The sequence below is a fragment of the Protopterus annectens genome, chromosome 5.part1 (assembly GCF_019279795.1).
Source record: "Protopterus annectens isolate FY-2018-M chromosome 5.part1, PAN1.0, whole genome shotgun sequence".
Lineage (NCBI taxonomy): Eukaryota > Metazoa > Chordata > Ceratodontiformes > Protopteridae > Protopterus > Protopterus annectens.
In genome coordinates, this window is record NC_056736.1 from 738,507,880 (window position 1) to 738,534,490 (window position 26,611).

The window sequence follows — 26,611 nt, forward strand, 5'->3', positions numbered from 1 at the left end:
CATGCGTAAGGAATGAACAAGGATTAACAATATCAGATCTAGTAATATAACAAGCATCACTGCTGAGCTGTCAGCACCCTCTGTGAGTGCAGAATTATAACTAGTAGTATAACGTGCATCACTGCTGAGCTGTCAATACCCTCTCTGAGCGTAGAATTATAACTAGTAGGATAACGTGCATCACTGCTGAGCTCTGTCAGTACCCTCTCTGAGCGTATAATTATAACTAGTAGGATAACGTGCATCACTGCTGAGCTGTCAGTACCCTCTGTGAGTGTAGAATTATAACTAGCAGTATAACGTGCATCAGTGCTGAGCTCTGTCAGTACCCTCTCTGAGCGTAGAATTATAACTAGTAGGATAACGTGCATCACTGCTGAGCTCTGTCAGTACCCTCTCTGAGCGTATAATTATAACTAGTAGGATAACGTGCATCACTGCTGAGCTGTCAGTACCCTCTGTGAGTGTAGAATTATAACTAGCAGTATAACGTGCATCAGTGCTGAGCTCTGTCAGTACCCTCTGTGAGCGTAGAATTATAACTATTATAGCTCTCGGAGTTGGTATATTTAAGTAGGGGGCAACTCTGTATGTTATGTTTTAAGTGTTTTTTTTTGGAACATCGATTTTTTTCCCTTGGAAACCAATCGCTGTTCTAAGCATTCGAGTTTGTAAGCTTTCGCTTACATGGGATCGATAAATCATCGTTCGCTTTTCTAAGCATTCGATGATTTAATACAGACCCTTTGTGAACATACAACTATTACTATTGGTATAAAGTGTATCACTGCTGAGGTCTCTCTGTACCCTCAGGGTATAGAATTATAACTAGTAGTATAACGTGCTGGATACACTGACGCTAAAACAGTTCAAAAAAGTCTGCAAAGATGCATATACTATGTGTACTGAAAACAGTCTCAAGCTAAATATAAATAACTGCAACACAGTACAGTTTGGCAGAAAAACTCCTAACTCATACATAATAAATGGTCATCAGAATGATGCTGTCATAAGAGACCTAGGTACCAACTCTCATATGATTACCATGTCCTCATATCTGGCCCAGTTAATTTTCAAGGGAACACCTTCAACATCTTGTCATCTTATCAGTATACTCTTATCAGACCCACTGTCAGATACAGTGCCCCCTTTATGTACAAATCCAAGCATAGAACTCAACTGGAAAGGACCCACGGATTTTAAATTAAAAGCCTTACTTCCTTCAATTAAGTACATTTCACTGACACAAGCTGATACTGTTGTCTTGCTGCTAGTGAAGTCGCATGAAAAGGACATGATTAATTATTAGCAGGAACTCCTTACAAAGCATATGCACTATTTAAGAGTAAGGAATGCCCACTTTACTGCTAAGTAATTCCTTTGGTTGCAGAATATTTAATCTCAACCTTGCTTAATTTACAAATCAAATAGCAAACTGGGTGTTTTTCCTCATCCCAGAGCTAGGGAGCAAGGTGCCCAGCCTTCCTTTGAAGTATCCGTGTATACTAGAATGAGTCTAGTAATGCCTGGCAATTCCAGTACTGGCTGTAAGATCAGCCTCTCTCTCTCTCAAATATTTACGATGGAACCCTGATACTGATGAAATATATAATAAAAGGAGAAAAAAAATCTCATTCTTAGGAGCAAACTGAAAAAATGCTCATTTACAATTAATAGTGAAGAGGTCAAAAATAAATCTTATTTATCAACAATTTATAGGAGCCTAACAACTGAATATACAGTCTTTGATCAGTCTTATTGGGAGTACTCAACAAAATGTAATAAGGAATTCTTTTCAGACATTAATAAATTATCGTTGAAGTCTAAGTTATATCACATCATCACTTTACTGGAAAATTTGTCCTTGGAAGTTTTTGCTTAGAAGCTTTTTAACACCACATAAAATAGCCTTGATTTATAATACAGAGAAAAGAAAATGTTGGAGATGTGATGAGGAACTAGACGCAAACTCGCTTTATATGATTATAGAATGTAAAATGATTGTTCCACTTTGGAGGCAGTTCAAAAATGTTTCTAAAGTATTATGGTCAGGCAACTGCACTATTACAAGTTCTTTAATGTGCCAACTCCAGATTCCATTCCAAAAACACAACTGCCTCTCCTTTGGTCTATTCTGGCAACTGCCAAGAAGGTTATTACCATGAATTGGAAAACTAAAAATATCATCTCTTTTACTGACTTTTATCTCCCTAGCAAAAAATTTATGTAATAAAGAATTACTAACTGTTTATAATAGAACATCAAACACTACGCATAAGCATTTATCTAGGCAAAAGCGGATAGATCTTTTAGAAAAGTTTTAATGGTTTCATATAATGTTAAATTATGTTATGGACTCTGTATATAGTTATATTTGTTGCTTTTTAGTTGATTATTATGATTTGTTAATTTTACACTGTGATTATATACTGATTTAAAATGAAATAAAAAATGTATTAAAAAAAAATGCTCATTTACTTATATATCCTCTGTTGACAGTATTAGGCCAAGCAGACTTGTGGCCTCTTCAGGGGAGACCTGATTAGCCTACTCTTTTCGATAGGTGCAGCAGGATAATTTACATCCACCTGGGCTACCATCAACTCATGTAAATGGGACCTCAGTTTAACATTTCATCTGAAGGACGACACACTCAGGAGTGCAGCATCCCCTAATGCTGCATTGTAGTGTCAGCAATCCAATCACCTGGAATGGGAATAGAACTTGCAGCCAATTGGTCTTCCAAGACTAAAGGCTAGTGCATTACCTGCTGAACCACTGATACACTCCAAAACTGAACTGAAGGAATTAAACTAAAAACTTAGAAATAAGAAACAAATTCACCAAGGTTAAGTGTTTGGTGAAAACTGCCACCACTAGCACGGACAACCATAGAGTCATTATTCAATTAACTTAGAAACTGTAAGGACAGTGCTCAGCAGTGCTTTGAGTTGATACACCACAATAACACCTCCCCCCGCCAAAGAACACAGCCAGCATATTGGCAGATAAATTTAGTTCAAACACCCCTCATCTCCTCTTACCATCCCCATATGATATCCTGTCTATATCATACCAAACAGATAAGGCCATCTCGGAGGTAAAAACACACTAACTCTAAGAGACCTAACAATGTGTTAAGGTTCTTCCTTACCAGTATGAAACACTTGTCTCATAGATCTGATTTTGAAACTGTTCAACCTCTAACACCATGATCTAAGACCTAAATGCTAAAAAGTGCAATACTATGTCCTCTGGAAAATACAATTATCTCATCAAAGTTACTCCCCCTCAAAGAAGATACAGTTCTTTGCCTATGAAGCTGCCCAGGTCCTTGTGAACTCTCAGTCAACCACTGTGTTTCTACAATTGTTAGAAAATCCCACTACAGAGTCGGGATGACTGACAAAGGTATATCTTCAAGATTCAGGAATGCTGCCACCCTCTCTAGTCTGCCTTATTAGGCCCATAACAGAATATAATGCCGCTTTCAGCATGTATCTATCCAAACATCGCATACAACTTGAAAGACCCCAGTGCTTCCTCAATATGACAGTTAAGGGCCTGACTTGTATATCCTATGTACATCTTAAATCTGGATTTCTAATTTCCATCTCAAATAGACTCCTGAGAGGCGATCTTCGTCCTTGCTTACATAGCTACAAATGACCTTCTCCTGTATGATCTTCTAAACATTTACGAAACACTTACCACAAAGAACTATTATAGAAACCTAAACTTTGACTGCACCAGAAAATAGAACCTGCATGCAGGATAGCTACTTCTCAAAAAATGTTCTTCTCTGGAATAGACTACCCCTTCACATTAAACAAAGTAGCTTTCTATGCCTCTTCAAACAAAACGTGGACAAAGAGCTAGGTACCATAAATATATCCTAGGGTTGGGGCCCAATATTCCTAACATAAAGGAGTAATGTACTTGGAATTGCAGGGGCTAGATTAAAAATGATCCATCTAGATCTACTAACTGTTAATCTAAAAATCTATGAAACTCCAAATCAGAGGGCAGAGTTCTTTCCCAGAAAAGACTGGATAGCTGTCTTAAGTACTTTAGGTCTTACTCACAACTAAATGTACAGGAGCTAGAAGAATGGACCAAAAGATCAGTGGAGTGGAAACAACACAATGAATGTTATTCAAAACTATGGTGGTGAAGTAAGAGGCAAGCCAGATGACAAAACTCCCAGCTTATCAGTCCATCTGCATCCCCATCCTCAACTCTGGTCATGTGTTTCACCCGATGACTGGGGAGTGACAGATCACAGCTACAAGCACACAAAGTAAGTTCCGTTAGAGGTTAGATAGGTTCTCACTTTATAACAAACTAAGCAGCACAAAGATCCTTAAAGAGGCCAGAATCAAACTATTGCACTTCCAGGTTTGGCGAAAGTGAAGTGTCTCCATACTCCTCCTGTGGGAGGTCATCTTAACAGCAGACCTTGGGCATACTGGATGTATTTTATTTATATATATATATATATATATATATATATATATATATATATATATATATATATGCTATCCTGCGAATGCCTACGGACCCCAAACAATATGCTAAAGACTGTTGTGGTGGACAGGGAAGTCTCACAACCCCAAATTATATGCTGAAGACTGTTGTGGTGGACAGAGAAGTCTCATGACCTCAAAGGATGCGTTTGGGACTGTTGTGTTGGTCAGGTAAGTCTCATGACCCCAAAAGATGCTTTGCAGACTGTTGTGTTGGATGGGGGAAGTTTCATTTTTTTCTACACAGTTTTCAACCACTGGGACCCACAGCAAGCCACGTGGTTGAGAAAAAGAATGAATGTATTTCAGTTTCTTAAAGGCATCTGTCAGCAATTTACCCAGAAATTCCAATATTACCATTTGTTCATAGTATTCAGTAACTCCACACCTCAATTTTCATTCGAAAATCAGATTCTGAACTCATGGTATAAAATTATCTTAAAAAACAGCCATACATATTTTTAATATTTTATTTTATGAAGCATATCCATAAAACAAAAATACAGAAATTTTAAATCACACCTGCAGAAAATCAACACTGCTAGGAACATGTACCTATTTCAGCAATGCAGCTTTTACCATTTAATCATTAAGAACTTAACATGACTTACTTCACAGCACCTTAACATGCATTATATGTCTTCAATTACACCTGACAACATGTACCATGTTCCACTTCCTAAATATCTATCCCCTTCCTCTACATTTTGAATATACCTCTTTACCAAGTACCACTCCAACACTTCTTTAATACAAATAAACGAATGGCAAAGACAGACACTCATTTTAAATGAAGGACCAATTTAAAGGGCATATTATTTGTTTAATAAGAGAAATTTGTACCTGTACTTGTAGGTGAGTTTATTTCTTGTCGAATGTTTCTAACTGACTGCTGGTTGACTGATCTTGCAGTCTCTCTCTGAGGTTCCAATATATCTCTGTACTTTGACACCATCAATACAGATATAAAATAGACAACAGCCAAAGCCAAAAACTGAGCTTGCTTGCTGTCATCCTATAAAACAATTAAGAGTAAATATCAAGTTATTCACAGGAAAATATATTTGTAGCTATACAAAGTTTCAATAAGAAATATATTTAAACTATGAATCTGTAAAAGTATAAAAAGAATGTTCATTATAAGTAGATACAAATTCAGTATTTGGAGATTATACAGGAAACAGGCTGGAGAGAACAATCTGAATTCGTACAACATGAGTGCCGCATTATGAAATTCAATAAAATAGGACTCAGAAAACCTGCAAAAAAAAAACAGAAGCTATGCACTTATACTGTCCGAAATTATGCTGAACTCGGAGTAACATCTGGTACAACTTTCTAATACTGAATACAAGTGCAGGCTAGTTATCAGACAAGAATCACTTGGTCTCAACTTTCATAAATAACGGACATAATTTGTTGCTTCAAGGTTTTTTTTTTTTTTTTGTTTTGTTTTTTTTAACTCTAATTCCCAACCCCCCACCCAGTGACTTTCAAGACTCTGTGATACTTTGGAACATTACAAAAGAACCATACATTTTCCCAGCAAACTTACTCCCATGTTACTTTGTAAAACAGACATTGTCTTTAGGTAACAACTCTCTTGGTGCCTCACTGTTCTGGTCAATCTGACAGATAAAGCACGGAATATAACCCAGACAGCCCAATATTAACTAATGAGCAGGATGGTGGAGGGGCTACTAAGGGAGGGAAGATGGATGGCAGTCGCTGGCTAATGCTGGCAAGCTCACCGGTCCTGGAATTAGGGAGGTGGTGCAGCAGAGTGCCAAGCCATGTCTATATGTATTCATGCATACAATAAGGACTTTATTACAGCTCCTTATTTAAGCAAGTGTGCCTATCGGCCACCAGAGGTGAGGATTAGGGCTAATGAGTGAAACACTGGCTGCTAGCAGCCTGGATGTCAGTGTACTGTGACTAATTTCCATCCAAGAGGAACAAACTAGGCAATCAGTTCATTGGAGAATTGGCAATTGGCTGGCAATGGGTGTTGAAAAGAATTAGGTGTTTTAGGGCGCCAGCTACATGGTCCATAACAAACTGCCCCAACAGGGCCCTGTGTTTAATTAAGTAGTGGCAATTAAAAATAGACTCCAGGTAACTTTCTGAATTCTAAATACGTTTTATCTGAAGCTCATGCAGTACATGGCAATGCTGTTTTCACATTCTGAACTGGTGCATTACTCCATGCGCAATGAAAAATATAGCAATATAGCTTTGTTTTCAGTAAATGAACAGAGTATATAAATCACCTATCTACAGCTATAAATGGGTTCTTAAAATAAAGCAAGTCGTACTTTCAACAAACATGTTAGCATTGATGGCACTGAGTGGACAGCACAACAAATTTATATCAAAGGATACAAAATCTAAAGGAAAACAAAGTTTGCACAAATCCATAAAATCTTATAAATACAGTGGTTCTGAAAAAGTAAGATAAATATTTACCACATCCCTGAAGACTACTGCTCTCAGTCGATTAATATCCACATCTTGAAGAAGTCGATCAGGATCTTTAATGGGAGAAAGATTACCAGGAGTACTTTCAAGGGGCAACTAGAAAACAATTAGAATTATTTACAAAGGAAGCTTAGTCAATTTGCAAAGCTGCATTTTTCCTGTACTTCACCAAACTCCAAATTCAGTTAGAAATCACTCTCTCGTTTAAACAAATCATGTGACTCAGTTTGCCATAAACCTGTTCTACACAAACAAAATGAAAAACTGTACCCTACGGTGCTGTAATTCAATGCACAAATCTGACCAATGGCAGCAGAGAAACAGGTTATATCTAAATTATACTAACCAAGTAGGTTATGTACTTAACCTTTTGTTTCAATAAACAGACAAGTAGGACTGGTCCACTAGGGACTATTTTTTAAGCATGAGATATATGAAAAATTGTACCCACGGTGGTGGTGCTGCGGTAGCGTTGTCGCCTCACAGTAAGACGTTGTCCGGTTCGATTCTCAGCTAGAGCATCTTCTTCGTGGAGACATGCGTGAATGGGCATACCTTCGTTGAAGGTTGTGCGTCAGGCCTAGCAAGCCGGTACGTAAAAATCAACTGCCAATCATTAGCGGACCGGAGTTCCGCTGTGGCGACCCCTGACCGGGAAAAGCCGAAAGACACAAACAAGCAAACATATGATATGAAAAATTAAGATAAATATGGAAATTATAAAAAAACATATCATTCATTGTCAGTGGCACAACAGGTAGAGCACTCACCTTTAGTGCACAAGGTTATGGATTCTATTCCAACACCAGGTAGATCAACTGTTGACACTGCAGTGCAGTCAGGAGGTGGCTGCACACTCCTTAGTGTGTCGCCCTTTGGATAAGATGTTAAATTGAAGGCCCATCTGCCTGCATTGATGGTAGCTCAGGTGGATATAAAAGATTCCATGGCACCTATCGAAAAGAGTAGGGGAAGTTTCTCCAATGCCCTGGACAAATTTCCCCTAGTAGTACAAATATCATCTAGGGTCTTCCCTACAAATAAATATCAAGGTGTACGAGTCTAACATAGGTAAGAGTAAATCTACAGAGTATTAATTTTATATTACCCATTTAATAGATCTGAATCAATACAATTTAGTATGGGAGATAATGAAAGCCTGAGTTTGATGCAGGGTAGTTCTCAGGCCACACATGGCAAATAGTTTCAAATATGTTTGGCACAACAACAAAAGATAAGGAAAAAGTAACCAATGATTGCTTAGTATTCTTGAAGACTTCTGTTTTATCATGCTTTAGCCTCACAGCCCTTAGTCATAGACTGTTAGTAGGCCTTTCTAAGCCAAGCTAAGATTTCCCAAAGGAATAATGAAGTACTGTATCCAAACAGAAAACTGAGAGTTGGGTGCCAGGCCCGATGTAAAAATCCTATTCCCCATCCACTGATCTGTGCTGCACTTAAACTGGGTAATAGGACTCAGCTTCATGAGGATGGGAAGCCTGTTACATAGGAGGGGCAGTCTCTGGGAAACATATTTGTCTCTCCAGCATGTTTTGTTTAAGTCACAGACAAAATTTAGGTCACTAGACCTTGTACATTTAGTACTATCTGACTTATAAATATGCAGGAGATTCATAAGTGTGGGGTTTGCAGATGCCTTGTAAGCCAGGCATAGATCACCCCTCAGAAATCTATAGGAGACTGAGTGGAGGGAAAGGGCTTTATGGAGCTGTGAATAAGGCAGGTTTGTTACTCCTTGTATTCTTTTTTGTAACGAACCTCTGAAGTTGCTCTAGTTGCTGTATATGCCTGGTTAGGAACACATCGAAAGGAGCATCGTACTCTATAATTGGTCTGATAAGGGCAGAGTGCAGTGAGATAATAACCTCTTTGAACCTAGATGCCATGCCTTTACTATTAAATTCACAACATAAAAGGATTTCCTCACCACTGAACTCCATGTGGCAGTCGAAGATAAAGCTACTGTCTACATGCGTACCCAGATCCCTGACCAATGGGTCGACTCTTAAGGTCATATTATCAATATGGTAATTAGCTGGGATGGTTGACCTCCCAAAGGGTACATGCATTTCTTAGCATTGAGTTTAAGACCATGGCTTTAGCACCACTTGTTAGTTAGAGTTGGCGTTCTTCAAGAAGGCCTAGTGTTTGCAGTGGAGTCGATGACAACCTCTTCTGCAAATTTAGCCAGCCATAAACCTTCAGCATCTGCTTCCATTTCAGAGAAATGGATGCCAAAAAGCACAAGGCCCAGTACAAAGCCCTGGGGGACTCCACTAGTGACTGGCCTCACCTATTTTGCCTTCCTGGGTTCTATCAGTCAGCTTTCTAATCCAGCGGGCGATATAAGTGTTTATACCCAAATTAGTCAGCTTATCTATAATGCCCAAATAGGGTTTTGTATCAACAGCCTTGGCCAGGTGATTTACCAGTGACAATACTATGTAGTCACCTTAGTGCCTCCTTTTCCATCTAACTTAAAACTGTGCAAAGGTAGGTTTAATAACTTCTTGTAGGAAGTGATTTTCTTTACAGAATTTTTAATTTTCTATCAACATATCTAACATCTATCTATCTATATTATTATTACATTTATCAGATTGCCTTGGAGGTACTATGTAAGTGGAAAAGCTGGATTTTCTGTTAAAATATGCAGCAGGCTGGGCTTTTCTCACCTTAGTGGAGCTGAAAAATGGCACTTAACATTTTTTCCTAGTACAGTCACAGCAGTACATGTTCATTTTCTTTTGCTTTGGAGCCACACTTTTTCAAGTGGATGACACTCAATTTACAGTAAGGGTGTTTGAGAACAACCAACAGTTGGTCACATTCTTGAACAATAATGACTTTTACTTGAATAATGTGACAGTCAATAAATGAATATCCAGGCTAACTTTAAACCAATATAAATGAATGTAATACAAGTGCACACCTGAACTAAAATATATTTTATTGGTAACCATTTGAAATGTCGGGACCTGTTAGAGCGAGTCCGGAAATATACAGGCTGAATGGCCGAAAGAGCAGACATACCCATACTAAGTCCAAAATGCCATTTCACAGAATATTCCTTTTTCTTCATGGATGGCGATCTTGGAGTTGGTATATATAAGGTCAGGGGGTGTAGGGGGGCTTGCCCTCACATGGGGAGGTCATCCCTCCACCCTGCAAAAACAAGTTTTAAGAGGAGAAGTTGATTTTTGAAATGTGCTCTTCTCCTGTGCTTTTGGTCTTTTTTCCCCTGCTTGTCAGCACTCAGCATTTTGCATGCCGATATTTCGATAGGGAGTCCTATTTTATAGGTTTATAGGATTCATTGGTGTGTACTAGGCTAATGGCCATTATATTATCACCATTTTCACCCACTATCAACAGAAACAGCATCACATGGTTCTAAGAACTCCTTTAAACACTTTGCTTAAATCAGCAGAACTCACCACCACAATCACAGCAAAGTCATCTAGCACCATGGTCAGTTTCCTAAACTGGCACCCCCCCCCACCCCCGCCAAACTGAGGAGCAAAAAGGAATACTGCTTGCTAAAAAAAAAATATACAACAAGAAGCTTCCCACAGCTAAATCACAACATGCTGAGCAAATGCAGTACTGGCATTCATTTATATACATCTTTCCAGCTTCATGTGTAGCAACTGCAACCTGCCAATCATGCCCCACATCTCCTGCCAGGGCAGCCGGGCAGCCACCCCCTTCATTATGCCCTAGTTATGTCACTGCTCACATAGCAGATAACATTTGTACTGTAAAGCAAATCACAAAAATCTACAAAATTATTTTTATCAAGTTATCGGTATGTGCTCTGGTACAGAAAGACAAAAGCCATGGTTTAAGTTTTTAAACAAAAACAAAAAAAAATCTTTGCAACAAAACAAGATAATAGGGGGACTGTGAGTGAAGTAATTCCCCACACACACTTTTGTAAAAGGAGATGTGTTTCAATACATATTAAATGCATAAACACGTTCATGAAATAAGTTTAAAACAAGGCAAGAATGCCTGCTGCAAAGTTGCTCAACATTTGCATGTGTACAAAATTAGTCCTGTTTTAAGTACACACTGCTCTTTCTGTAAATATACAGCATGAAATAATCGCATATATACTTGTGCTGTTCAAAACTATATTATGCTCTTAAAATATATATATAGTAATTAAAATTAAATCCCACCGTCACAATAAATGGGATAAATGAGATATGCAAGATCCATGAGCTAGACATAATTTTGCCTTTTCTGTACAACTGGGGGTATTAACTTGTACACCTCACTAAAAAGTATATTCAAAACCTCTTGATTCATACATTCTGTATTATTTATGCTGAAATATTTTCAGCTTTAGTGTGCTGTAGGTATGTACAAACAGAATGGGTCAGTCAAAAACGCCCGCCTTCCCAGGTTAAACAGCAGTAGAAAAGGAAACGTCTCCTAAGAATTAACAACAATAATAATAATAAAAGAGTTACTACTACTACTACTAATTACATTTGTGATCCAAGAAAGCTCACTGTATACACAGTGCATTTTCACTTAAGCGTGAGCAATGCTCAGAGTCCTGCAGTAAGTAAATGAAGTAGTGGATCAAATTCACTATTGGTGCAAGCCCTACATCTCTAACAGAAAAGTAAAAGTTTGAAATTTATGTTTGGTACATGGAGGTAGGTCAAAAATAAATAAGGCAGTACGAGAAAAATAAGAAATGATGAAAGGAGTGGAAAATATACTTATTTCTTGCAATTGCAAAGTCGCTGGCTACTTTTCCCCCCATTAACAAAGGCTTTCAGTGTTCAAATAAAGTCATGTTCAAGCAATTAAATCATAACAGGTATGAACAATGTGTTTTAAGTCAAATTTACATAGATTTCAAGCATTTACAAAGTTACTAGCGTTTTTTTTTTTTACCACCTGCTTTTATTTTGAGATGAAAAACCTGCAGGTGTACCCGATTATTCCTAAGAGGTCTTAACATTGTCTGCTGAGATATGTATAATCTACAGTGAAGTTAGCATTTAAACGTACATTGGCAAGTTGTTCATTAAAAATACACAAAGTCTGAAACTGTGGAAAATGAATATATTATACATGTAGTTGCCTCACCAGGAGCTTTAGTACTTTAATACATTTCATACAACAGATTTATTTAAAGGTAGGTAAGGCACTTTTTCTTAGGGTTAAAAGTTAATGTCTACTGAAAGCATGAATGAATGCATGCTGTTTTTCGCATCTGGGGATCAGAGATCAGAAAAGAACAAATATGTAGGGCAATGTCAACATTTCTTCTTCTTCTTCTTTCGGCTTTTCCCGGTTAGGGGTCACCACAGCAGATCACCTGTATGCTCATGATTGGCAGCTGAGTTTTAAGGTGTCGAGTTGCCAGCCCGGTGCCCAACCTTCCACAGAAGGCACACATACGCATACACTCACACCTAGGGCCAATTTAGAGTGTCCAATCAACCTACAGCATGTCTTTGGGATGTGGGAGGAAACCGAAGCACCCGGAGGAAACCCACGCGACCACAGGGAGGACATGCAGACTCCGCACAGAAGGCACCCCAGCCGAGGATCGAACCTGAGAACCTCTTGCTGTGAAGCGACAACGCTACATTTCCTAATACACTTACAGTGTTAATTAGTAAGCTAAATAAAGCATCAGAGGCAAGAATCAAGCTGTGGGGGGTGTTCCTCTCTGACACACTGGATTTGAACAAAGGAGCCAGGCAGAGGTGTCACCTTTCCTCTTTCTTATTTGCCTTATACTTACAGCCATTGGCAAAGAAAACAACAGACTTATGAATTCAAGAGTAAAACTGGTGTGGTACTCAAGAAAAATTAACCTTATTTTCCGATGATATTTTGCATTTGATAAACCCAGAAAAAAGATATTTCAGTTCCATGTAGCATTTTGAGAAAGCTTTGAGTTTTTTTCAGAATATAAAACAAATGAAGATAAAACAACTATAGCAGCAAACTATGGTCCTACACATGAAATGCTTCAGCAATACCCATATGTATGGGCACATAAGATGAAGTATTTAGATACTTAGATTAAAAAGGATTCTATTATGGCAGCTAATGTGTACGTAGAGACTAAACAAAAGATATTACAGAAAGTGAGAAGTTGGAATATCTTTTATTTATTTATTCTTATTTTACATTTGTTGACCGGGCTAGTCCAGCTGGATATATGTCCATTTTCAGCAGAGGCCCGGGGAGAAAAGCTCCTCAAAAACACAGTAAAATTTATATATAAAAATAACAATATTTAACAGGTACAGACAGGTACAATACAAAATTAAGCAATTTTATACATGATAGATCTTACAGATGTGGGTACATTAAACATATAAGCAAATATTTTCACTTCAAAACATGTCTGCTTACAGAATCATATGACTTGTAACATTTGTTAGTTATAGGTAGGTAAATGTTGAAGATATTTTAGGGTTATTGATGACGACATTTTAATAAAATATAAGGCCTGTTATCTTTATGGTTTTCAATAGGCAATTAGTATATACAGTTAATAAGATGGGTGTCTTAGTGGAAAAAGAATGTGTAGTTAAGCCTGGGTTCACACAGGGACATAACCAATGGGATTTAAGGTAGGTTTTCAGCTTGCTTTTAAATTGTATTAGTGAAGAAAGGGAGGTCAGGTCACTGGGGAGAGAGTTCCGGGTTTTACCCACAGTATTAGAGAACAAAGAGTCACCAGCCATATTGTAGGTTTTACCTATTTGTACTAGTATTTTATTAGATAAGCGTAGGGTCTTAAGGTTGTTGTAGGGGGTGATAAGGCTGGTAAGAATTGGAGTGTTAGGCTGATACAGGATTTTGTAGGCAATTGTTAATTGTTTGAACAGAAGTAAATTTGGCAACTCTAGCCATCGTAGTTGTTTATAATTAATACAGTGATGGGTTCTGAATATAGAGCCTGTTGCAAATCTAGCAATATTGTTGTAGGAGACAGCCAGTTTGTTCAAGTTGTTTTTTGAGAGGTTAGTATATATATATATATATATAGGGGAGGCGTAGAGGAGAGTGGAGATTAAGTGGGTCTGGGCAATAGAAGCCCTTGCTACAGGGGTGAGAAAGGATTTGATTCTATAGAGGGAGCCTAGTTTTTTGTTGCCTTTTTATGGTACTGTTAATGTGAGTATCAAAGTTAAGGTTATTATCAATTAGTACCCCTAGTAGTTTTGTGGTTGAGTCAGGGGATATGATGGTTCCATTGTTTGATGTAACAGTAAAGTATAGTGGGGATGCCCTACGGGTGGGAGTAAAAAGTAGGAGTTTGTTTTTTTTGGGGGGTTCAAGATGAGGCAATGGTGTAGTAACCATTCCTCTACTGTGTTAAACACATTTTGGGTGAGGGACTGAAGGTCTCATGGAGTGGGGGCTGAGCATATTAATGTGGAGTCATCTTTATATTATATTGAGGTAGCTTGAGGAATTACAAAATGTAGGTCATTGATGAAAATAGAAGAGGTCCACGTATAGAGCCTTAGGGGACACCGAGTGAAATGGGGAGATAAGTTGTTCTCCCACAGAACAGTCTGTTGCCTATTGTTTAAATAGGATTGAAACCATTGTATAGCCAGTGCATCTAGAGATAGGTTTTTGAGTATGTTTATGAGAAGTTGGTGGTTAACCATATCGAAGGCTTTAGAAAGATCAATAAAGAGGGCTGAGGATAGAGTGTTGTTATTGCGATTTTTGTTAATACAGTCAGAGAAGGATAAAAGGGCAGTTGTAGTGCTGTGAAATGGCCTGAAGCCATGTTGGTAGTTAGCTAATATGTTATCTATTAGGTGTTTTAACAGTTGCCTATGAATGCATTTTTCCGTGATTTTTGTCAGTGGAGATAGTATAGCAATAGGTCTATAGTTGGATAATTCCCTGGAGTTTCCATCTTTATGCAGGGGGATAATATGTGAGATCTTTCAAATAGATGGAATAGTTCCCTCAGAGATTGTTCTATTAATCAGAATGGAGATGGGCTAGGCTATGGCTTTTGCAGCTTTTTGCAGATATTCTGCAGGTAGGAGATCAGCTGCAGGGATGGTAGGGTTTAAGTTTCAGAATAAGGATACAGATAAGGGATGTAGGGACAGGTTTGAGATGAAATGAGGGAGGTAAGGTAGCAGTAGAGGAAGTCAGAGATGAGCTGTCAGGAGTTAGTTGATTGGCAAGAGATTGAATGGTCTCAGTAAAGAATGTGTTAAAGGTACTGGCAATTTGCTTTGGATTGTCATGGTCAGTACCTACTGGGGTGGGTGTGACAGAATGGCCTGGGTGTAAGAGTGTGTTAATCCCTGCTCAGAATTTTTGTGGTTTGTTTTGCTGGGTATGTTGGAGTTGAATGTAATAGTTTCTTTTGTCTGACATAATGGCTTTTTTTGTATAAATTTCTTAGCTGCCTAAATTTTAAATGATCCTCTGGGCTTTTAGTAGTAAGTAATGTTAAGCATGGATATGGACAGTAAGGTAGAAGCAGTGAATATGTTTCTAGTCCATTTAGTATTGTACACTGTTAAGACATTTTCAACCAGAGTTAAAGCGGTGGACCGTAATTAATAACGAACTGAAGGAATTTATTTGGGAGGGAAGGACAGCAAGACTCAAGTGGTACAGGTTGTCTTTCCCCACAGAACAACATGGTTTGTGATTTCCAGATCTGAAGGGATATTTTAAAACTACACAGCTACTGCTCTTATCCACAGCACAAGCAGAAGATAAATCAAAGTGAAAAAATTATGTTGAAATGGGAGGCGAGAGTAGGATTTTGGATGCAGGCACGTAAGGAAAACAGTAACAACCATACATAACCTCCATATATAACATAGCCTCCGCTGAAAAAGGGCTACTTAGCTCAGCCGGACTAACCCGGTCAACAAATGTAAAATAAACACAGATTATTACATGTACAAAGCAGTAGAAAATATTTTGGGAACTACACCAACACAGGAATGGAGAACAGACATTTTATCAAGAGGGATGACTATAAGGGCAGAGAAAATAGGCACGAGGGAGTTGGAATGTACTGAATAAAATTAGCAAAGGGACCAATGTATAGCGTGCAAATAACTAAGGGGTGAAAGGCAAAGGGAGAAGAGGCCAAACAGAAGTCTGGACTGTGGGTTAAAGACGGTCTTCCCAACCAGGGATTAATAACAGAGTATAGGCATTGAGAAAGGGATTGGGGAGAGCTAAATGAATGGCCAACTCTGGACAGGTTTATAGAGTCCATAATAGAAGCAGTGGTAAAAAAGGACTAATTAGTACGGTATATAAAATTATGCATGATGATCAATCAGAAGAGGTTAGAAAGGCCTGAAAATAACAAAGGAATATACAAAGAAACAATGTGAGGATATCCGTACGTCTCCGAAGTATGCAAGAAAAGTGAAACATTTTCCATAAGTAAACAACAACTTGTGTGGGTGTGATGGAAAAAGAGAATGGTGGCCGGGAACATGGTTTGGGAATGCAGTAAACTGATAGATTTCAAACATTCCCTACAGGGTACTTGGACAGAAATGTGGGGGGAACAAATTACTTTAACTAATGAATGATGATTTTTGATTTTGAGCTGGGATAAATAAGACAAAGTATGGCCTTATAAGTTTAAAGCTGTTGGCTGTGAAAAAAGCAATTAGGAAATGGAAATCAAAAACAAAACCAACTGTAACAGGATTTTTGAATGTTGTAAAGGAGATTAAAGAACTGGCAGTAGCATCTTTGGTAGAAAACTACATAGAAATAAAATGGAATCTGTGGGAATATTACATAAATAACATTTAGCAGTAGTGACATATTTCAGGGAAGGCAGGGCTTGAGCAAACCTTATATCATTAAACTGCATAACTGTTAAGACAAAAATCATATTGCTATAATGAGCAAAAAAGAAAATTATCTTTGTAATGGTTTGTTTTATCTTTTATAATAGAAGAATGTTTATTTATTTGGGTGGCACATTGGTGAAGCGGTTAGCAATGTTGCCTCACACCAAGAGGTTCTCCAGTTCAATTCTCAGCTGGGGTGCCTTCTGTACGAAGTCAGCATGTCCTCCCTGCATTCATGTGGGGTTTCTCCCGGTGCTCCAGTTTCCTCCCACATTCCAAAGGCATGTGTCTGGATGGTTTCTCTCCGGGCATCTGTGGAAAATGTAATCTGTCCCAGTCGGACTTTCCCAGTAAACAAATGTTAAATACAAATTATTTCACTACGTAATGCATAATGTTAAATTATTTAAAATAAAAAAAGAACAGATAACAATGTATGTGGGAACACAGGCTCTAACATGCTCTTTAGGCATGGGTATCCTTATTTTTTGAACAGGCAGTGCCTGACAGTGCAGCCATTAATTTAGGGCAACTACTCCTACCTGGTGGGGTAAAATTCATTTTTTGAAAATGTATATAGTTTTGCCTCTTTGTTGCAAGTTAAAAGGGATTGGGAGTTCTGAAAATCAATTTTGAATGTTTTCACTGTAGCAAAAAGTCTAGAAAAAGTAACAGGTTCAAATGGAGATGTGAATCAGCAACTACATAATAGAACAGCCAGCCCCACAAAATGTACACATGTAAGCTAAAAGTTGGAAATACAAATGCAAAGGAACTGATATATACAGGTGGTAATAATATTTTCTTTCATAATGGGTACTCTGTCCATAATACCATGGAATGTAAATGGCCTTACAGATATAAACAAAAAACATAGCACTGAAACTCCAGAGAACAAGTAGCAATGTTGCAGGAGGCACATGTGGTTAGAAATGAGTATGTGTATTTGAGGAAGAAAGAAATTCATGGTGGGCATTCAGCAGAATATTAGTGACAAAGGAAAAGGGGGAGTAATAATACTGATTGCTAGATGGGTTTCAACAGTGACAGAAGAGGGGAAAAAAACAAAAATAATAATGGGAGATTTGTGGTAGTAAAAGGTTACTGGTGGGGGAGGGGCTGGGTGAGGATTATGCTGACCGGTATTTATATTCCAGGTAAAACTGCTATTATGCATCTTAAGATAATTTTTTGAGAAATAACAAGCTTTCAGCATGGATTATTATTTAAGAGTGGTAACTGAAACCCAGTTTACAATAGTAAGGCTGTATTGGGGGCTTGAAGGGAAAATCTAACAACAAGGATAGATTTCTGATGAAAAATATGAGAGTATTTGGTATGGAAGATGTGAATTCAGTACTAAGAACATGGAGTTTTAAGTAATATTCTCTAAGGTACAATAAATGGGCTAGAGTGAAAATAAATTATATTTATCAGGAACATGTGTGTGTATTTAACTGAAAGCTTTGACACATCCAACAGCGATTTTAGATCATGCACCAATAGAAACAAAAATACCTGCGGTAGTGGTGCTGTGGTAGCGTTGTTGCCTCACAGCAAGACGATGTCCCGTTCGATTCTTAACTAGAGCGTCTTCTGTGTGCAGGCATGCGTGAATGGGCGTGCCTTCGTTGAAGGTTGTGTGACAGGGCTAGTAACTCGGCACGTAAAAATCCACTAGCAAACATTAGCGGACCGGAATTCCACTGTGGCGACCCCTAACCGGGATAAGCTGAAAGACACAACAACAACAACAACCAATAGAAACAAAAATAAAGATACAAGATAATGGAGTAAAAATTACACATTGTCATTTTCCTACTCAGGAATTTAAGGAATGGGTAGTGGGAATGATTTGACAGCAATTAATGAAAACAGAAATATCTTCAGAAGGGATAAATAGTGACTGACAAAATGAAAATGGAATCTAAAAGCATGGTAGAAATAAGAAAGAGATATGGGGAAGAAGAAGAAACAGGAATATTTAGAAGGCTTGACGAATTTTAAAAGTATTGTAGAATGTGGGGAATCGCACAGAACAAAAAGGAGTAACTGCGGAATGCTAAAGAGAAAATAAGTATTCAGATAATATGCATGTACTTAAAAAGGTTCATAGATTAGTACAAGACTAACTGTCCTTGTGGGCCATTTTAAACCAAGCCAATTACCCTATGTGAGAATCAAACACTGTACCTTGTGTCTGTAAAGTAACTACCTTAACCGTTATGCCAACATCCCACCCAAGGTTATTGTTAAGCAGCTATTTTTTATATCCACTACAAAGCACAAAAAGTTTTAGCATGACTTATGCAACTGAAAGTAAAAAGGGTTGTCACCAAACCAAGTGCAAGAAAAATAACCAGAAACCTTATTTTATGAAAATCTGTATAAAGAGGAGGACTATGAAAACCAAGAAAAAGCACAAGTGGAAGTATGAATAGAAGACATAATTGTGCCGAAGTCAGAAGAAAATGAAGCTCCGCAAACACCAGCTGAGAGAGGAAGAGATAAGATAAAAAATGACTTATAATTAATAAAATGTTTGGAATTTGCCAGAGAAGAAAGTGATCTGGAAGGTTTTAAGAGTATATTTTCTTTGGGGGGGAGGGCACTAGCATCATAGAAGAAAGATGTGATGGTTCTATTACACAGAGAGTAAAGACCCTTCAGATCCAGCTTCATACAGATCCATTGAAATTTTAAACAAAGATTTTTAAAAGTGTTTTTGTCTATCCTGGCTAAGTGACTGGCAAAGGTGTTGCAAAAATAGCTAGATACAGATTAACATGGATTGTAGAGAGGAGGCCAATATTTAACAGCATTAACAACAGAACAATAATGAACCAGACTAAGAAAATGCTGTTTCTGCCTTGATGCAGACACAGCCTTCAATACAGTCAGCTGGGATTTTAGGAGCAGCACAATGGATGCATCTGCATTCCATGAAGTAACATGGCTAAATTAGGAGGATAGATTGCAGGAAGGAGGTAGTAAGGTGGGAGAGTTGCTCTCCGGCAAACTATGTTTGAATACTGGAGCCAGGCAGGGATGTCCTCTTTACATTAAGACACTAGCAAAGAAAATTAGGGACTCTCAAATGTAAGGATATAAATGAGATTCTAACAAAAAAGATTTATTTTGTAGACTATATTATTTTACACTTAATAAATCTGGAAAAGGACACTTCAGTGTTATGGAAAACTGGGAGGGAGCTTCATGTCTTCTTAGGATATAAAATTAAATAAGATAAAGTAAAGGCTAGAGCAGTAAGTTATATATGCCCACACATGCATTAGTTCAGTAAAGCTCATTTATGGAGCCATGATAACGTATAGGTGGTGGTGTTGTTTGGCTTTTCCAGGTTAGGGGTCGCCACAGTGGAACTCCGGTCCGCTAATGATTGGCAGTAGCTTTTCACGAACGCCGAGGTGCCAGCTCGACGTTCGACCTTCATCAAAGGCACACCCATTTTAAAAAATGGTATAGCATCCAAAGATATGTGAGAACAGACTAAATAAATGCTAACAGTATTTGAGAAAATGGAAGCTCCTGATTATAGGTATGGATAGTAAGACACATAGCAGCAAAAATATTTTAGTCCCTTTAGTTTTACATACAGGTCAAGCATAGGATGACAATAAAGAGTTGAAGGAATTTATCTGGGAGGGGAACAGGGAAAAAGTTAAGTGGGGCAAGATGATTCTCCCCTTAGAACAAGGTGGTTTAGAACTACCTGAATTGAAAGGATGTCTAGACTCTACAGTTTAAGCAGAAGGTTATAAATCAAAGTGGAATGGGATGGTGACACAACAGGACAGGAATTTGAGAAATAAGGACAGAGAAGGATTTTGGATGCAGTTCCCTACGGAGAACCACCACCACACAGAATATTATACTTATAAAGTAACAGAAAGTGTAAGAACTAAGTTAACACAGGAATGGAGACAGGAGGTTTTTACAAATAGGAAAAGGTAACAGAAAGGATGATGCTAAACAAAAGTTTATACTGGAGGCTGGAAACTGCCTTCAAGGGACTGATTTTTAAGGGAAGGCAGGACTTGATTAACCCATTTAATGTTAGAGTGAATGACAATTGCTGAAGACAAACATATGTATACTGCTTGAAAATGCTACCATGATTTGTTTTTTCTTCTCTTCTATTACTGTGTGTACACATCACTGTTTGAAATGAGATTTAATAAAGATGATAAAAAAAAATTCCTTTTGGGCTACAAAGGCCCAATGACAAGCTGTAATGCTTTAAAAAAATCTGCTTCCCGTAGATGTGCCTGTTTCTAAATTAAAGCATATAAGAGGGTATGAATTATCACAAAGTACTGTAATTCTGTTATTAAGGAATCCAGCCTTTTCTGTGAATAAATCAATTTGTTTTACATCTGCACAGCCGATGCCCTCTCTGACAAGCAATCTAAACAACTGCTTTTAGACTGCTCATCTTGCATGGCTACATCTGCAATGGTTCCTGTACAGCAGGAAATAAACCTCGTGGTTCATCTTAGACCTGCACAACATGTAAGATTCATGTACTGTATCCAAACACTTTTGAATTCTGATTGGTTGCATTTTCTAAGATTAACATCTGATTAGTCAAGATTCAAACTCTGCTAGCAAATAAAACAGCCAAATAACAACTTTGTATGGGAGTTCCCCCCAGGGTCTCCCTAGTTGAAAAATCCTACCTACTGATCACACCATTACAAAAATGTGTGGTCAGCCATCTGCAAACTGTCTTGCCTGATCTGACAAAGAGCAGAGTATGGGTTTATTTTATTTTTATTTATTTGACATTTGTTTACTGGGGTGATCCCAACTGGGTCTATAGAACTCATTTTCAGCTGTGGACCAGGAAGAAAATCTCCACATAAAGTGCAATACAAACACATTATAGTTCAAAAATAATGCAAGTGACATGAGCAATACTACACAAAAGTAAGCTGACAGAACATAAACTAGGCTACAAGATATACTACACATCTGGACAATTCTATGGAGTTATATTGTTAGACACTTTTAGTCATTCTAACAACATAAACACAGCCTATTTGTAGATTGTGTACACAAGTAGCTTATAGGTAGTACAATGTAGGATGGTTTTAAGTAAAACACACTATTGCCATGTCACTATTAATGTCAATTTTATCTTGTGTTTGTTTTTCTCTAAAATTTAAATGAAGTAAAGGTAATTTAAACATTCTAATAGATTTGCACCAAATGGGTAAATGCACTAAACACAATGTTTGCTGCTAGTTTATTTTACTGTGCTGATTTAAAGTGCAGTTTTCCACCCTTCAAGCATAACATTACCAGGGGAGTCACTTGCCTCACTGTGGCATCATATCATCTGAATTGTTTTAGCCTTTGGCATAAAACCTGCAACACACTCATCTCCTTTGCTTGTAATACATTCAGCTGTAGCCACATCATCTATCTGTACAGTTTCCATATCACCAACCTATGTTCACTCAAACTGGAAGTACAGCTCAAAAGGTTAACTCATTTCAAAAACAAGAACCCGCATACACTATATATAGAGTCAAGTTGGCCTCCAAAATAAAGTTGTGTTTTTCTGTCAAGATGTGGTCTTATTTGCTTACTTGCAACTCAAACAGAATGAATTGATCTGAAAATTATTTTCAGATCAACCACAGTCACAGGAAAAAATAGGCGTAGTGCATTGTTGCAGCGGTAGGGTTGTCACCTCACAGCAAGAAGTTCTCCGGTTCGATTCTCGGCTGGAGTGCCTTCTGTGCGGAGTCTGCATGTCCTCCCTGCATTCATGTGGGTTTTCTCCGGGTACTCCAGTTTCCTCCCACGTTACAAAGACATGCGTCTGGAGCTTTTCTCCCCAGGCCTCTGCTGAAAATTGGCTTTGTTCCAAATCAGACTTTCCCGGTAAACAAATGTTAAATAAAATAAATAAATAAATAGCATCTTATTCAACATATACAGGAAACAGTTATCTTACAGTTCATATATCCCATCTACGACCTTCAATAATCCAATTTATTTGCAGTACCAGACCACTTGACAATCTGGGTGCCTTCATTATTATATCTGTGAATGATTTTTGTTTTCCTTCTCGCCTACTGTACTATTGTCATTATTAACCAGCATCTAATAGTTTTTACTTTTAAAGCTATGCCAAAATACTATGCATTTTTGGTTTTGTGCCCTAGTTGTTTCTGTGTAACTGATCAACTAGTCACTGCTTTCATACAGCAGTTAACAAACCTCTAAACTGATACTGAGTTTCCAGAAATGTCCCCAATTTTGCAGCAAGTATTTTTTTGTCCTTGTTAAAAACACGTGATCTTGCAGCAGAACAATGACTATTGCAATTAAACAACAGACATTACAACTGTACAATCTTTCTTCAAAAAAATGTAAGCTAGTTTCAATCTTACAGTGATGGCCTTCAAAATGAACAGTACCAAGTTCCAATTCTGGACCAAGCGTTACCATGCAGCTGTTCTCCTATACTGAGATAACAGATTTAACATAGCCTAGTAATGACCTGTGAACCTATGTATTTCCTTCAAACTGCTATAAAAAGAAGTTATGCACTCACCAAAACGTTCCAGGTTTGTCGTCCTTGATCTCTCCTTCCTTCTTATTGGTTGGATTCGGAGGCGATCTTCGGCTCCGACTCGGCCTACTGACCCAAGACTAGACCCTATCCCATCATACCTAGCGCTTGTTCCCCAGATTACATTTGTGATAACCCATAACACTAGACCACAATATGCAGATATATAAACTACAGGCATATATAAAAAATATATGTGTATATACATACATATATAAGAAAAGCCATCAAGCTATATAGCCAAAGATGGATAACTCCTCTTGGTCCTCTAGGAGGGAAACGGAGGGTGGGATGGAAGAAGGAAGGCGAGATCAAGGACAACAGACCCAGAACGTTATGGTGAGTACATAACTTCTTTATGTTATGTCGTCCCCATCTTGCCTTCCTTCTTGTTGGTTGGGACCGCGTCCCCAGCACCTTCTTCTTGGGTGGCTAAGGAAATATACTCTTTAGGACCATAGAACCAAAGGATGCCCTGTTTCAGGAGGCCACATCTACTTTGTAATGAGTGATGAAGGTATGGGGGTTAAACCACGTAGCTGCTGCATAAATTAAGTCTAAAGGCAGTCTGGCCTGAAAGGCAGTAAAGGTAGACAAGGCCCTGGTTGAGTGTCCTCGAATTTTTCCTGGCAGTTGTTTGTTCTGTGATTTATTGACATAAGTAATGGTATCTGAAATCCGTTCTGATAAAGTTACTTTTGAGACTGAAGTTTCTTTTTTGTTTTCTGCAAAGGATACAAACAATTGGTCAGATTGTATGAATTCCTGTGTCCTGTGCATGTAGAAACTTAACTGTCTATGAACACCCAGTTGGTGGTGATGTTTATAATCTGCCTTGTTGCCATGGTTTGGGAAAAACACAGGTAGTTCTATTGATTCATTCAGATTGAACTCTGAGCAAACTTTTGGTAGACAGGAGGGGTTGGTTCCGATAGAAACCCTGTCTTTGTGAAAAATTAAATAAGGGGGACGAATGGAAAGAGCTTGTAATTCTGATACCCTCCTAGCTGAGGTAATGGCAATCAAGAAAATCGTTTTAAAAGGCAAAAGTTTTAGAGCACAAGAACTAGCCAGTTCAAACAGGGAAGAATCAAGGCAGCCAGGACTAAATGTAGATCTCAAGGAGGAAGTGGTTCTCTTATTGGGGGTCTCAAAAGGATAGTACCCCTCAGAAACGCTTTGCATAGCCTGTGGGACATAACATTGGAACCCATTTCTCCCACATAAAAGTTGGAAATAGCAGCCAGTTGAACTCAGATAGTTGCTGCTGCTGCTCCTTGGTTAAAAGTTTCAGCCAGAAATTCTAAAATCCTTGAAATGGGTGCAGTGAAAGGATCAATATTATTTTTGTCATCCCAACAAGAGAACCATCTCCATTTGCTAGTATACAGTTTCCTCATAGAGGATTTGAGAGAGGAAATCAGAATATGTTGTACTGCTGGGGAGATGTCAGGACGCCTGGCTAAGCCAGAAAGTGGAGGAACCAAGCTGTCAGCTTGAGGGTCTGTAAGGAAGGGTGGAGTGTGCCTGACTGATGTATCAGCAGATCCAGAGCTGGGTCCAGGACCCAAGGCTACTGCAGGAGAAGGGGCCATAGAAACGGGAACTAGATTTGATGAGGTCAGTAGGGGGCAATGAGAATTAGCTTGCAACCCACCGATTTTGCTTTCTGAAGAATCTTGGGAATCAGTGGGAATGGGGGAAAAGGCATACAGAAGTCCCGGGGGACAATCGTGAACAGGTGCATCCCTGGGTGACTGTCCCGGTGGGGGGACTAGGGCAAAACAGCTGCTGCATTTGGACTTGATGGATGTGGCAAAAGGATTGCAGTAAGGCTGGCCCCACTTGCGAAAAATCTGGTTCGCAATGTCCTGTTTCAGGAACCACTCATGAGGCATAAGTATAGCCCTGCTTAGCTTGTCCGCTATCACGTTGGATTTCCCCAGGATGTGCATCGTGATCAGAAAGCGTTGGGAGGACATCACCCATTGCCATACCCTTAGGGCCTCTTGACATAAGGGGTAGGATCTGGTTCCACCTTGCTTGTTGATGTTCCATACCACTGACACATTGTCCATCTGAATTGCAATCATCCCCGTGGGGAGACCGCAGTGAAGTGCTTTCAATGCCAGGAGCACCCCTCTCATTTCAAGGACATTTATGTGCAAGTGGTACTTGTGTTGTTTCCAAGTTCCATGAACAGTCTGTCCCAGATAATGACCCCCCCCACCCTATCTGAGAAGCATCCGTGGTCAGTGATTGGGGGAGGACGAATGGTCTGCCTATCATCAAGCTGGGTGGACTGAAACCACCATTTCAGGTCCTTCTTGCAGGTCTCCATGATGAGACTTTTGTGGGACATGGGAAGTTCTTGCATGGACCATTGCGCAAACAGGAGCCACTGCAATAACCTCATGTGGAAGCGCGCCAAGGGAACTAGTGTTATTGCTGCTGCTGCCACTGAGCCCAGGATTTTCAGAACAAATCTTGCTCGAGTCTTTCCTCCCGAATAAAGTTGCAACTTGGTGTCGAATGGTCAACACCCTCTCCTGAAGCAATTTTGCTATCATGTCTTTGATGTCTAGATCTGCTTCTATAAATGTAATATATCGACAGGGCAACAAGGCAAACTTTTTGTAGTTTTATAGTGATGCCTAGCTGAGAGCAGAGTTGGATTGTGGTGTTCCTTGTCTCGGTTAGTTGATGCTCGGTGGTGACGGTAAGGAGCTAGTCACCATCTGGAACTTTGTCTTTTGACAGACTTGTTGATTTTCCTCAAACACCAGCTGAGAGAGGAAGAGATAAGATAAAAAATGACTTATAATTAATAAAATGTTTGGAATTTGCCAGAGAAGAAAGTGATCTGGAAGGTTTTAAGAGTATATTTTCTTTGGGGGGAGGGCACTAGCATCATAGAAGAAAGATGTGATGGTTCTATTACACAGAGAGTAAAGACCCTTCAGATCCAGCTTCATACAGATCCATTGAAATTTTAAACAAAGATTTTTAAAAGTGTTTTTGTCTATCCTGGCTAAGTGACTGGCAAAGGTGTTGCAAAAATAGCTAGATACAGATTAACATGGATTGTAGAGAGGAGGCCAATATTTAACAGCATTAACAAC

At 38.6% G+C, this 26,611-nt stretch overlaps 1 protein-coding gene across 1 annotated transcript in view; it reads right to left on the reverse strand.

The window, feature by feature from the left end:
* Positions 1–26,611, reverse strand: part of NBEA (neurobeachin) — a 4,581,458-nt gene that overhangs the window by 2,673,960 nt on the left and 1,880,887 nt on the right. Inside the window, exons 31-32 of the mRNA XM_044072852.1 lie at positions 6,996–7,103; positions 5,370–5,541 (exon numbers count right to left, since the gene is read on the reverse strand). Of these exons, the coding sequence (XP_043928787.1) occupies positions 5,370–5,541; positions 6,996–7,103 (280 nt within the window). The remainder of the gene's footprint in view (positions 1–5,369; positions 5,542–6,995; positions 7,104–26,611) is intronic.